Source organism: Prosopis cineraria, unplaced genomic scaffold (assembly GCF_029017545.1).
Source record: "Prosopis cineraria cultivar Desert tree isolate PC_DT_omini unplaced genomic scaffold, ASM2901754v1 PC1, whole genome shotgun sequence".
NCBI lineage: Eukaryota > Viridiplantae > Streptophyta > Magnoliopsida > Fabales > Fabaceae > Prosopis > Prosopis cineraria.
This window is the reverse complement of record NW_026555332.1, coordinates 43,244,209-43,258,517: the sequence shown is the minus strand read 5'-3', so window position 1 is coordinate 43,258,517 and position 14,309 is coordinate 43,244,209. Positions and strand designations below refer to the sequence as shown.

The 14,309-nt window shown below is 30.0% G+C and overlaps 1 protein-coding gene across 1 annotated transcript; it reads left to right on the top strand.

Moving 5' to 3' along the window:
- Window positions 1–8,515: 8,515 nt before the first annotated feature.
- LOC129288665 (RNA demethylase ALKBH10B-like) lies at window positions 8,516–13,838 on the top strand. Its single transcript, XM_054925368.1, has 7 exons — window positions 8,516–9,274; window positions 10,707–10,837; window positions 10,928–11,045; window positions 11,341–11,442; window positions 11,600–11,715; window positions 11,840–11,994; window positions 12,940–13,838. The coding sequence occupies exons 1-7, from the start codon at window positions 8,758–8,760 to the stop codon at window positions 13,400–13,402; spliced, it is 1,602 nt and encodes a 533-aa protein (XP_054781343.1). The 5' UTR covers window positions 8,516–8,757; the 3' UTR covers window positions 13,403–13,838.
- The last annotated feature ends 471 nt before the right edge of the window (window positions 13,839–14,309 follow it).

The window sequence follows — 14,309 nt, the reverse complement described above, 5'->3', positions numbered from 1 at the left end:
AAATCCTTGAGTACCTCTTCTATGGCATCTTCCAACTTTTCAAGATTATTGGCCACATATCCATTTGTGCTAGAATTAAGGGAATGTCAACTTTCACTGTGCCACCGGCTATAATTAATCTTATCTAATATCTTCATATGTAGTATCCAATACTCATGACTCTAATCGATTCCAAATTTCACTGCAAACAAGGATAAATAATTCTTTTTTAGAGAAGCATGCCTCACAGACTTACACTTCAAATGGGGACAAATAATTCTTTTGGAATCTTTAGCATGCTTTCTTGAAAACTCAGTGAACTCTTGAACTCTATCCCAGTATTCTTGAGATGTACGTCTAGTAGACATCCATATTTTGTTCATAATATCAATCTAGTATTAGTCATGCGGAAAGAAAATGTGATTAGCAACTCAACGCTAATCAGGATAGTTAAAGCAAGAAAAAATTAATGCTAGAGTCATGTGCTTTCACATATTATCCTTGTTTAGTTATAGAATCAACACTAATACATTAAACATGATTTTAATCTTGTCCCATTACACTTGAAATTTTTTTTGCAACATGAGGACTTAAAATCATCATATCTTAAGCCTTATGCCTTCTCTTCGTACTATTAAAAAAGCCAAACACTTCAAACCTATGCAGGGCCAATAATTTTAACAAAAATTTGGTAATATAATAGCATAAAGATGAATTTTTTCAAGCATAATAAAGCCATGTTTTTCAAAACAAATACAGAGTAATATCACAATACCATTTTCAAATTAGTTTGTTCTATCATATATGTTAATACTTTCACATCATATGTATTTAGCCAAGCATTGTGAAAAGCAAATAAATTCAACGTATAAATAGAGAAAATTTAATAAAACTAACGTTAAAATTATTAAATATATCGTTTATATACAAAAAATGAACAAAGAAATAGAGCAACACAATGGAGGAAGACAATCACATATACACTATATATATAAATATATATATTTTCAAACAACAAATCAAAACGAAGTAAAAGTGATAATAGATGGATATTAAGGATTAAAAATTACTACCCTTAGTCTCAAGGATTGAAGAACAAAGAGAAGACGATGGAGGAAGGCATGAAAACACTAGAAAATTGATTCAAAAACCCACGAAGGAGTATGGCAACATAAATTAATTTTTGAGGGTAATATGAGTGGTTTATTGGGGAACAAGAGGGGTTAAATAGAGGAAGAGATAGTTTTATGATTCTAAAACGTTAACGCCTGCAAAAATTTGGAAAACTAAAAAGATTGTAAATAAAACTATTTAGCAATTATTTAAAAATAACCACTAAATAGTCTCTAGGTTAAAAAAGTTAAAAAAGATTATGTAATGGTTACTGGAATAAAGTTTCAAAAATTATTTAAAGAACTGTTAAACAGTTTCACAGGTGGGAAAAAAAAACATAGAGATCTATCATGAGTTTTTATTTTAACCACCGTATAGATTCAAAAATTATTTAGTGGTTACTCTATACAACCGTTAATCTGTTATGTTATATAATCCCTAAAATCAAATCCTACCTCATTTATATTATGATTATTGAAATAATCGCTATGTAGAGGACGCTATATATATTTCTATATCTCAATAGTGTATATTCCAATTAGTTGGATGATGGCCGCCCAAAAAAAAAAATTCAATTTATTATGGGTGAGTTAAAATAGTTTCTCTCATGTAATATTTTAAAACATTTTCAAAATTTAAATATCTCTAATAAAAAAATTAATTCAAGATTATCAAGTGTGGCTTTTGCACAATATTTTTTAGAAGGTTGATTTGATTTCTTTTTTGGCCACCAAAGTTGATTTGATTAAGGGAGAATATTAATGAAGGACCTAGCAAATAATTTTATATCAATTTCTAACAAATATATATTAGGTTAAAATGTACAAAATTTTTTAAATTTTGAGACACTTGTATATGACCCCTTCATCTTTAAATGTTTAAAATTAACTCTCATAATTTTTAATTTTATTTTTCAAAGTACCTCCTGTTAATTAACTCTATTATGTTATTAATAAAGTTTATTATGTCATATTAGTGAAATACACATGGCATATGATATGAAAAAAAAATATTTTTATTTATTTTTAAAACAATTTAAGGAGGGAGCAAAACTATAAGTTTTACTATTAACACGCATTATGATTCTATCATTTTTCCAGTTGAGTAACATTATTCTCATTATTCACTATTAACATAATTTAAAAAAAAATTATAATTTATTATCTTTCATCAATTAAAATAGTATTTTATATTAAACAAATGAAAAAAAATCTCAAAGTTGTTGTTGATAAAAATTATATAAATAAAAATTTATCCTTTAAAATTCACAAAAAAAATCCTTTAATAGAAAAACTATGCACAATTGATAACAAAAAATAAATAAATAATATAATTTTTATATATTTATTATTTTCTTAAATAAAATACCATGTAAGCTTTTATGTAGCTTTTTTTTTTAATTTGACAACACAAATTCTATTAATAACTTTACAGAGTAATTAATGATGGGGGCTTTAAAAAATAAAATTAAAAGTGATGTGATTAATTTTAAATGTTTAAATGTAAAGGAGGTTATATGTAACTACCTCAAAATTTAAAAAATTTTATATATTTTAACCTAAATATTAACAATTAACAAGTGAAGTTTACATTTTAATAAATATCTAATCTATCTAAATCCTTATCTAATATTAAATGATTTCAGTGGTCTTTGATATTCTACCTTTGATGAATATAAATTCAACAATAGAAAATGTAATAAAAAGCATATGAAGAAGAATGCTGGCTCAAAGCAAGCCAGTTTAGACTAAAACAGTTTTATTAATTAATAAAATATACTCCATCTGTTTTTATATAAAAAATTTATATCACATAATTTAAAAAAATTAATTAATCATAATAATTATATTTAAAAATAAAAAAATTAGACTAAAACATCTTCTATTAATTAATATAAGTATGTATTAATTATTTTTTATTAATATAAATTATAAGAAATGATTTAAAAATTATATAATAAATATTTATTAAAATATATGATTTTATTTATATAAAAAATGAGTAAAAAATAATAGGTTTTTTTTATAAATAAATAAAAAGAGAATAATACTTACAACCAGCAGCTGTTAATCCTGTGGAACCCACAGTCACCTTCCTTTCTCGTCCTTGGTTCGTGGGGGGCGTGAGTGCTCGCGCTGTACTCACCGGCAGTACAGCCTCCCCAGTGGGACCCGCCCAACTCCGGCCATTGCTCTTGAATCGTCTCTTTCCCCGCTGGACCCCACATTGGGCTTACCAACTTTCCTGCTGCCTACAAAATCCCAATATTGCCATCATCCTGTAATTTTATTCCCCAAGGATATTGAGCTTTAATTTTTTTTATATTGCAAATTCAACATTATTTGAAGTTTGCTTTCGTAAACTATGGCGTTAATAAAACCCTTCATTTATCTTCTTTTGTTTGGTGGATCCTCCTTCGTTTCTTTGAGACGAGGGACAATCCAATGAACAAACGGCATCTCTTTTCTGAATTGTTCGCGATAATGTTTTTCCAACCATTGCTGCTTATGCATGTTCAAGGTAGAATTTTTAAAACAACGAGGGCATATAATTGAATATAATTATTTATTTTTATTATGCAATGGCCAGGAAAATACAGTTTTTTTGCGTTAAGTAAAAGGCATGGCTACCGCCAAAAGAAGAACAAAACAACCTACAAACTCTTATTACGGGCTTGACCTAATCGGTTCTGATTTGTGATCTGTCAATTCAATTATTGACATCATGCCAAGGTTTGAATTTCTGTCAAAGAGGAGTGTCTACATTTCTTACTTTATAATATTCTGAATAAAATTGTCTTTAATAAAAATAAAGAAAAAAAAATCAATTATTAACAATTTTAATATTATTTTTCAAATAGATTATATTACCGATCGCTGTTTCATATTACCAAGAAAAATTGGATATTAACACAATCACAGGAACTTTTTTCCTCTTATGTTTGACTCAAGATCACATGTACTGGCATTTTTCAATAATTTATTAAGCCCTTTAGCACGGTTTTTCAAAATTGGATAAATTATTGACAATTTTAATATTGTTTTTCAAATAGACCCTGTTACAGATCGCTATTTCATATTACCAAGAAATATTGGATATCAACATAATCACAGTAATTTTTTTCCTCTTATGTTTGACCCAAGATCACGTGTACTGGCATTTTTCAATATTGTATTAAGCCCTTTTATCTAATAAGTAAACTGTACTCATTAAGTAACATAATCATGCAATTAATAGCCAGAAGTTTTCATTCTACTAGCACGCTGCATTAATAGTAGAGCAATAAAATCAGAGACATTCATCGTGTTAATTTTAAAATGTTGGAAGTTTAAATTTACAACTGACTGACTGACTGTCACTAATGACTATTCTGTCTTGACTATAGTTATAATATAGAGCATTTTTTAAGAGTTTTATTTGATTCAAAATGTAGAGAATTTGGTAACTTTTATGATTGGTAAATTTTAATTATTATCATTATGAAAGCACTTTTATAGAGTATTTAATGAAGATAAATTAAGAAGATATATATTATTTTAAGGCTAAACTGTATAAAAAACTCTTGAATTTTGAAATAGTCGTATATAACTTCTCTTGCTTTTAAAAATTTAAAATTAACTTCTCTAACTGTTAATTTTATTTTTCAAAACCTCTTATTATTAAGTATGTTATTTTTTTATGAGAATTAAATTATTATTCAACTAAAAAATGTTATTAAATAAAATATCATATTGTAAAATTATGGCTAATTAATTTTTTATATTTTTTAAATAATTGAGGCATTGATAATAGTCAAAACAAATGTTATCATCATCATATAAAATTTTAAATATTTACTTTTGTATTAGTTTTATCTTTTTTTATTATCAATGGTGCATAATTTTTTAGTATTAAAAAATAAATTAATCTAACATGATAATATTTAAAATTTTAAATATTTTAGCCACGTGCATTATATTAATCTAGGATGAAAATATAAATAAAAATTTATATTTTAAAATAATAAAATCATACACCGTTAATAACAAAAAATAGACAAAACTAATATAAATATAAATATTTAAAATTTTATATAGTGATAATAATATTTTTTTTATTATCAATACCTCAACTATCCAAAAAATATGAGAAATTTATTATAAATAGTTATACAATATCATATTTTTATTTAATAATATTTTTTAATTGAATGACATTTTAACCCTAATAAAAAATAATATAATTAATAATATGGGGGTTTTGAAAACAAAATTAAAGGTTATGAGGGTTAATTTTAAACTTTTAAAAGAGATGAAGGTTATATGCAACTATGTCAAAATTCAAAAATTTTTATACATTTAGCCTTATTTTAAAAAATTAAATTTTCGATTGGTATTTTTTAAAAGCAGTAAATTAATTACCAATACTCTATGTTTTGGTCTGAAGGGAGTAATTATTATTAGAACCAAAACCTCAAGTGAGAAAAATGTAAGTTACTCCCTCTATTCAATATTATATATCACTTTTAATTAAATTGCACATCAAATAAGTTAGTTTTTAAAAGTAAACACTATTTTCTTATTGACTTTTATTTAATAGAGTTTTTTAATTATAAAATATTATTGATTATATCTCTAATTAAAAATATTTTATATTTTAATACTCAAGACTCAAAAGAGTTAAGTTTTATTAATTAAAATAAAAGGCATGATTCCAATAGATATAGTTTTTAAGCTATTCTAATTTTATATTTTATGCATAGTTCATCATTAGTATTTAATTTTAATGATTTTAATATTTAATATAATTCAATAAAAATTTATAATTAATTTATTAACCATGTTAATATATCATATGCACAAATTTTGCCTCCACTAACTAAATTTTTTAAGTCTGTGATTGTTGATGATAACAATCGTCTTTTGATAGTTGTAGTCAAAGTTATCAACAATGGCAACCAGTGATGATGATGATTGATAATATCAACAAAAGCAATGGCAGTTGATCAGTGGCGGCGATGATCGATGGTTAATTGCAGCTAGTGGTTGTGGCAAAAAGCAATGATAGACGATGGTGGTTGATTGAGATTGACAATGATTGTGTAATTGAGAATAGAAGTTAACTGAATGGTGATGTCAAGCCAAATAAATTCTAACTATTAAAAGTTAAAGTACAAAAAATCTCTTCAAATTATGAGGCAAATGTATATAACTCTTTTTATCTTTTAATGTTTAAAATTAAACCCCCTAACTTTTAATCTTCTTTTCCAAAAGCCCCTACCTTTAATTAATTATTATTTTATTAATACAGTTATTGCTATGCCATACTAATGTAATACAAATGTCATGTGACATAGAAAAAATATTTTTTATTATTTTTTAGCACAATTTAAGAAGGGGTAAATGATGCTATTATTTTTTTAGTTGAGTAACATTATTCTTATTATTTATGGGCAATTCAATTTTGAGAAAAAATATAAATTTATTATTCTTTATTAATTAAAATAGCTTTTTATATTAAACAAATTAAAAAAATATCTAAAAACTGTTATCGATAAAAGTCATATAGATTTCATTATTTTATTCATTTATATTTTTTAAAATATTATTTGTTTGCAGCTATTATTTTCTTATTTGAATAAAGGTTTTTTATTATTTAAATAAAAATATATATTACTAGTATATTGCAAATGAAATGTGTATTGCTTTAGAATAAGATATTTTTTTCTATTGGTAATTTGTATCGATTTTGTAAAAATAACTTATAAAATGTGATAATTTTATTATATTAAAGGATACATTTTTATTTATAAAATTCTTATCAAGAAGAGTTTTTAAATTTTTTTATTTAATATAAAAGACTGTTTTAATTGATAGAAAATAATAAAATTATAATTTTTTATTAAATTATGTTACCCATAAATAGTGAGACCAATGTTACTTAACTAAAAAAAATGAGAACATCATCATGTGTATTAAAAGTAAAAATTATAATTTTACTGCTCTTTAAATTACATTAAAAATAATAAAAATATTTTTTCATGTTATATGCCACGCGTGTTGCATTGATCTGATATAGCAATAATTATATTAATAAAATAATAGTTAATGAATAGTAGGGGTTTTGACTTTTGAAAAACAAAATCAATAATTAGGAGGTTAATTTTAAATGTTTAAATGTGAGAGAGTCATATGTAATTATTTCAAAATTTAGATAAATTTTATACATTTTAACCATAATTAAATATATTATATTTTAAAAATAAGAAAAATTAAAAAAACAATTTTAGAAAACGTTCAAATTCATAACAATTACTTGAGAAATTTATCATTTTTAAAAATTGAAATCAAATTTCTAGTTTTTTAAGTAAATTTTTTTGTTTCATTTTATATTTTCTTTTATAAGTTCAAAACAAAATCATTTATTAAATTTTTAGATAAGTTTAGCAATATAATCAAAATTTCTACGCGTTAATTACATGTCTTAATCTGTTTGTGGACACCTTAGAAAACCTATCTCTATATTTTAAAATGAAGGGAGGATTTTTTTTCCCTTTAAGTGGTGTTATTTATCATAATGATAATAAAACTTCAAAATATAGTTTGTCTGAGATTTTTATAATAAAATATTTTTTAAAGTTACAATATGCATTTTCATACAACATATCATTCTATCAAGGAGACATATATATAAAATATGCTCCTTTCATCATAAATTAAAAGATACTTTAAGAGAGATTTGGAGTTTCAAAATATAAAATATCTTTATAAAAATAAAATTTTATTAATGATATGATTTCAGTTATATCATTTTCATTATATTCTCTTTCTTTACTATTCTTTTATAAATGGAGTATTAAATATAAGGTATTTTAAAAATTTATATTTTTATTTAAAAAATTAATTTATAAAGTGCATTTAATAAATTTTATTGACACCATAATTTTCACTAAAAAAATTTTACTCCCTTCGTTCAAAAATATATTCACCCATATAAAGTAGTTACTTACTTTTAAATTAATTATATTTTTTTATATTTATTACTATTAAATAATTTATAATAAATATAAATTCATTATCAATGGGGGCACTTAAAAAAAAAAGACAATGATTATATCTTAAAATAATTATATTTTTAAACACCCAACTTTTAAAAAATATTTTATATTTTTAAACTGAACGAGTATAATTTAAGATAAATAATAATCTATAGACTCTATACTTTATAAAATGGGTAATGGGATCACGGGAATATATAATACAAAAATTATATTAATTAAAATGTGTGCGTTTGTGCGTATAATATTCCACTTGAAATTTTTCTTGAGAAACAAAACTAACCGCATCGGAAGCCTTTGGTCCTAACCATCCTTGGGTTGCGAGATGACAAACTTTGACAATCACGGGTCCTTAGATAGAGCCACGTCATCTGCAGATGGAATTGTTACCGCACCGTAGCATCTCCCCTCGTATTCGTATATTTCTCTCCTTGGATCTCTCCTTAAACCCTCTCCATATGAAAGCCATCACCAAACCTCTCTCTGTTCTTTCTGTTCCAATTCCATCTAGTTTTACGGGCCCCTTCTCTGCAAATTAAGCTAATTAACCTGTCTATTACCTTTTCATTCATAGTCATCGTTATCATCACCATCAACCTGTGCTGTTCTAGCTGTAATTGCTTTGATTGATGCCGATTGCTAGCGCCCCTGTATCGCCGCCGATCGATCACGTTCTTTCGGCGGGGTCGACAATGCTGCCGATGCAACCACCGCCTATATGTGTTTCTGACTCCTTCGCCAAAGACGCATTCATTTCTTGGATTCGGACCGAGTTTGCGGCTGCAAACGCCATCATCGACACTCTATGTAGTCATCTAGCTCTGCTAGCTAAGCTAGCGGACGCTTCTTCTGACTATGACTCCGTGTTCGATGCAATTCATCGTCGTCGTCATACCTGGGTCCCAATACTGCAGATGCAGAAATATGACTCCATTGCTGACGTGACGTGGGAGCTCCGCAAAGTGGCAGGGAAGAAAACTGGGACTAAGGAAATCGGAGAAGGTGAAAGGAGGAATGAGGATTTAGGGAATCAATTGGATGAAAAAACGAAAATCGAAGAGAAAGGAATGGGAACTAGTGTAAATTCTGAAGGCGACGAATGTCCCGAAGAGTATGATTCGCCTAACAGCGAAATTACTGATTCAGGTAATTTCCTTAGCTTTCTTGAAGCTTCCGTGCATTCTGATATTTCACCGGTAGCTTGAGATGATTCATATTCATAGTAAAGCTTATTTCAAGAATTTTGTCAAATTTTATTTTTTTCCGGATTCAAGAGTACAGTAAACCTTGGGGAATTATGATCTTAACTTTTTCGGTGGAATAAAAATGTATGGATGGACCATACAAATACAAAGAGGAGGCACAGAGGGATTTAAATTTGTTTTTCAATGGCTGATTTCTGCTATTTTTGTAGCGCTTCTCCCTCAAAACGCGATGCAGCATTTTTCAAAAATAGAAAAAAAAATAAAAGAGCGATGCGGTAGGATTTTTCAGTCCTTCCCCGAAGAAAGAAACTGTCGCAAATCGGAGCGAAGTTGCTTTTCGTTGCTTTTTTATTTATAAAAAAATTATTGAACGAACAGATCTTTTTGTTTGCCCCTACAAAGAATTTTAACGAAATGCATTTTTGCTTCAGTTCGAGTTCGATGACATAATATCTGGCTATCTGCCAACTAATTAAATCAGTTTGTTTCTAGAGTTCTCTGTTTTGCGAACGTTCTGTTGCGCAGTGATAGATGCTGTTATTATAGAGTGATCCATCTAATTTTTTCAGACATTTTATAATCCATATACAATCCCTATTTTTCAGTTTCTTTTTGTTACTGTATGCATTACTATAATTTATGAGCAGCAACATTCCTCCATGTCTGTACAGTGGCACATAGACATTGTCATAGAGCGATGATTTTTTGACTGAAAAAAAGAGCGATGATTTTGAAGTGGACAAAAATGTAAGTAGAAAAAAGCAGAGGCTGTGAAATGATAATTTTCCAAGATTTTCGGGTAGTTGGTTTGAGAATACGAGGCGAGCAAAAGTTTGGCCGCATTCGGTGGTACGGTTTGTTGGGGAGGGGCGAATTGAGTAACGTCGATGTAGGCACCTAGAGATGTGTGCAAATAATTCTTCTGATGGTCACAGGCGGCGGAGGTGGTCGTGTGCTCGTCACGTGCGTTTCACTTTCCCACCACTTCTGGGTTTTGGGTTTTGTTTAGCAAAGAGTGATCCTTATCCCATATTTTTGTTAATGAAAACTTTAGGTTGGTTCCATTTTCGGATGTTCATTTAGTTTATGACAAGTCTCGCGGCGTCATAGAAGTGTCTATATATTAATATTAATAGTACTTTCTAACAAAGCTTCCATAATGAGGTGATTTAGCGGGTCAACTTTGGTGTTCTAGGTGGTCAAGGGGTCCAATTTCAACCGAGCTACTGTAGTTCCCTAAAGAGGGTTGGGCAAAAAAAATTTATTGAAGGATATTTTCTCTGATGGAAAAAATTGAGACACCGGTGTGCATTTGCTTGTTGAACATGTAAGTTAGGCATAGGAGTAACTGTTCTGCATTATTTGGCATGCAGGATGCCAGGAAGTGCAAGGAAGTTTGACAAACATCAACATATGTTCAAAGCATGAAGAATGCCAAGGACGTTCTTCACAGATGACGTTGAGGAAAGGTTTTCAAGCGAAGGAGACAGTGAGGGGCCATATGGCAAGTCCTTTCGTGAATTCAAGTACATTGTTTATAACAAGAAGCAAAGTGGGTATCGCTTGCTGATTGAAAGATGACTACAATTGGCAGGTAAATGTTGTGAAGGGATTGAAGCTATACGAGGACATTTTCACCGAACACGAACTCAGCAAGCTCACTGATTTTGTCAATGAGCTTCATGCTGCTGGCAAGAATGGAAAACTCTCTGGTAAACCACTGTTAACTTTTCTTCCTTTTTTGTTCATTCTCTTTACAGTCTCAGTCTAAGCATTTGGATTTTGGAATCAAAGACGACAAATTTTCAATCTAGTTCGCTGAATCAAACGGATTAAAGTTCCAGCAGAATCTTGATGTATTATGCTTTATCATTGTCGTGACTCTAATGGTTTGACTTCCTCAACTTCATCTGCATGACAGGTTTAAGCACAAAAAGGCAACAAATGATGCAAGCTATTGATCGTCAAGTATCAAAAACACTAATAGAAACTTCTGGATGAATGCAGGGGAAACTTTTATATTATTTAACAAGCAGATGAAGGGGAACAAACGAGAGCTGATTCAGCTGGGAGTGCCAATTTTTGGACAGATAAAGGAGGATGCGAACAGTAAGGACAACACAATTGAAAATCATTTCAATAGTCTAACAGTTTTTTCGCTAACATGAAACTGTTGTTTACTTCTTCTGTAACCACTACCTATTCATTACGCACACGGCTCTAAATTTATGGTTAACCTGTAATTCTGTTTCTTCTTTTTGCTAAGGCAATATAGAGCCAATTCCATCTCTCCTCCAAAGTGTCATTGATCACCTTATCCAATGGCGTCTACTTCCCGAATACAGAAGGCCAGATGGTTGTATCATCAACTTTTTTGAAGAGGTAAATATGGCAGCCTTTCTGGCTTTCTCTTCTTACTGTCCAACCTGTATTAGTCTAATAGAAATTTGAACTATTTCTCACCTACGTAACTATTTAGCAATGACGTTACAATGTATTTCTTTAGGGGGAATATTCTCAGCCATTCCTGAAACCACCACACCTGGATCAACCTCTGTCCACTCTTCTTCTTTCTGAATCGACTATGGCTTTTGGGCGTACCCTTACGAGCGAAAATGATGGGAACTACAAAGGGCCACTCATGCTCTCACTGAAGAAGGGGTATATATATATATATATATATTAAAGAACTGATAAATACTCTTTGAGGTCACAATTTTTCCATTTATACTAATTAAGATTCCATTTACAATACTAAATACAAAGTCCCTTTAATGTTAAAGTGATAAGATAACACAATTACAAAACGCAAATGAAATGTTTTTCAGAGAATGAAATTATGTGTTGCCATTTATGCGTATCACTTGGTTAGATGGTCTCTCTCCTTTTTCCTTATCCTGTTGAATAACAGAGAAACTTGCACGTAGGCAGGGGATAAAAAACAGTTGCTTCCAGCGATTTCAATTTCTAGATTTGAGGTAGGAGAACCAATTACTAGTCTTGCCTAGGGTTGCTTTTGTCATCAGTTGGAGCCCGGGAAGCCACTTTTTTGTCCACACATACCTGTTATATCATTCAAGTAAATTTGCTAATTGTGTTGCAAATGGACAACTTGCATCATGCACCAAATATATAACTTCATAAACACAGTATACCCATTCCTTCTCAGTTGTTTTCTTCGTTGAATAAGCATTTAGTGCTTATGCAGTAAATGCCAGAAAAGCTTTTGAAACATTGTCGGGGAATATAGGGTGTGGCACTATCTGCATTTGGGTAGTTGTGTGGAGAATTTGGTGCTAACTTCCTATGACGGACAATATCCAAATAAGCCCGCAAGAAATGGAACCTTGACAGGGAAGTGACGTGTCTTCTTTGACTGAAGTAGATGTGGATCCCATGTAATACTTGAAAAAATAACATGCACATGCATATGTAATTTGTTATAGGTTTTATACTTTGAAGTTCAATGTGTTGAATCTTTCTCATGTGTCTTCTAGTAATACAACCATAAGTACTAGTTGATACATTCTATTCATAGCTATCCTTTTTATAGTTGGAGTTTGAACACGTGCTTCAATGAAGGAGGAATACCTAACCTTTTTGCAGGTCTCTTCTAGTGATGAGAGGCAACAGTGCTGACATGGCGAGGCACGTCATGTGTCCATCCCCAAACAGAAGGGTCAGCATCACCTTCTTCAGAACGAGGTCAAACTCCAATCAATGTCAATCACCAACTCCTTCAATGGTGATGAGTGCCATGACTTTCTGGAAACCCGGAATTTCTGGTCCATATGCGTTGCCAAGTGTACCTCCCAGTGGACCCGAGGCAATGGGAATGATGCCCCAATGGGGAATCCTGCGAGCTCCACTGGTGATGTTAGCCCCTGTAAGCACTCGAGAATTAGCTGGTGGAGGAGGAACTGGGGTGTTCTTGCCCTGGAATGTGCCATCCAGAAAACCTGCAAAGCATCTTCCACCACGAGCTCAACGAGCTCGACTTCTAGCTTTACCTTCCTCAGTTGAATCACACATCTCAGACTCTTCTTCTGAACCCAGCGTTAGTGCTTAAGGGAAGCCTTGGTTCAGGAAGGGTATATCATGCCTGAGTTATTTCCTTCAACAAACAAGGTCCAGCTGTCACTGGAGGAGTTTGGTTCTCAACCCTTTTTTTTTTTTTGGTATTTTCCCCCCTCACTTTTTCTTCATTACCTTCAGAGTAGATCTAGTGGTGTTCACAGTAGTTCTTTCATGGATGCCAATCACAGTATAGAGCAGCCAAGCAAGTTAAAATTATATGAAGATCTAGCCCTTGTTATTATGTGATGATCATCCCTAGTTCAACTTGTCAAATTTGCTATAAACGTGTAGAGAAGAAGCTAGCATGGTTATTTGATCATTTGTTAATACAAATCTCACCAAAGAAAAGGCATGCAACAATTGCTCTAAGTATGGTTGAAGCCCTGCATTTGCATGAAAATTAAGATAAACCACACGACTTATAAATATTAACACTATCTACGCTTTTTTTATTTTATATTGATCATGATTATACCAATGAAATTTCATTTACTTGTTTGATCTCGTTTTATTATTATGACAACTCCCCTTTTGAAGCAATTTTTTTTTTTGGGCCTTTGAAACATTTTAATTCACAATAGGAAATACACTCAGGAAGAAACAGCAACACAAATGTGTTTATTATTATGACCCCACATCTCTTAACCTTTGTTTCACTCTCTCTCTCTCTCTCTCTCTCTCTCTATATATATATATATATATATAGTTTTTGTATTCATTTTGCAAACTTGAAGGATCTAAGTCAATTTTTTTGGGCCAATCTTTCACAGTAAAAACTGAACAAAATAGCCCCTGGGAAATAAGAGAATATACAAAGTATCCGAACTTTCATAAGAGACCAACAAAAGGAAACTTACCAAAATATGGTCACATTGCTTTCCCTCCCTTTTGGGTCTACT

What these genes read in the sequence shown, in the direction of transcription:
- LOC129288665 (XM_054925368.1), top strand. Translation starts at nt 8,758, where the DNA reads ATGCCGATTGCTAGCGCCCCTGTATCGCCGCCGATCGATCACGTTCTT. An exon ending in CAAGAATGGAAAACTCTCTG is followed by an intron (nt 11,046 to 11,340) that starts GTAAACCACTGT and finishes GGATGAATGCAG; the next exon opens with GGGAAACTTTTATATTATTT. An exon ending in TCATCAACTTTTTTGAAGAG is followed by an intron (nt 11,716 to 11,839) that starts GTAAATATGGCA and finishes GTATTTCTTTAG; the next exon opens with GGGGAATATTCTCAGCCATT.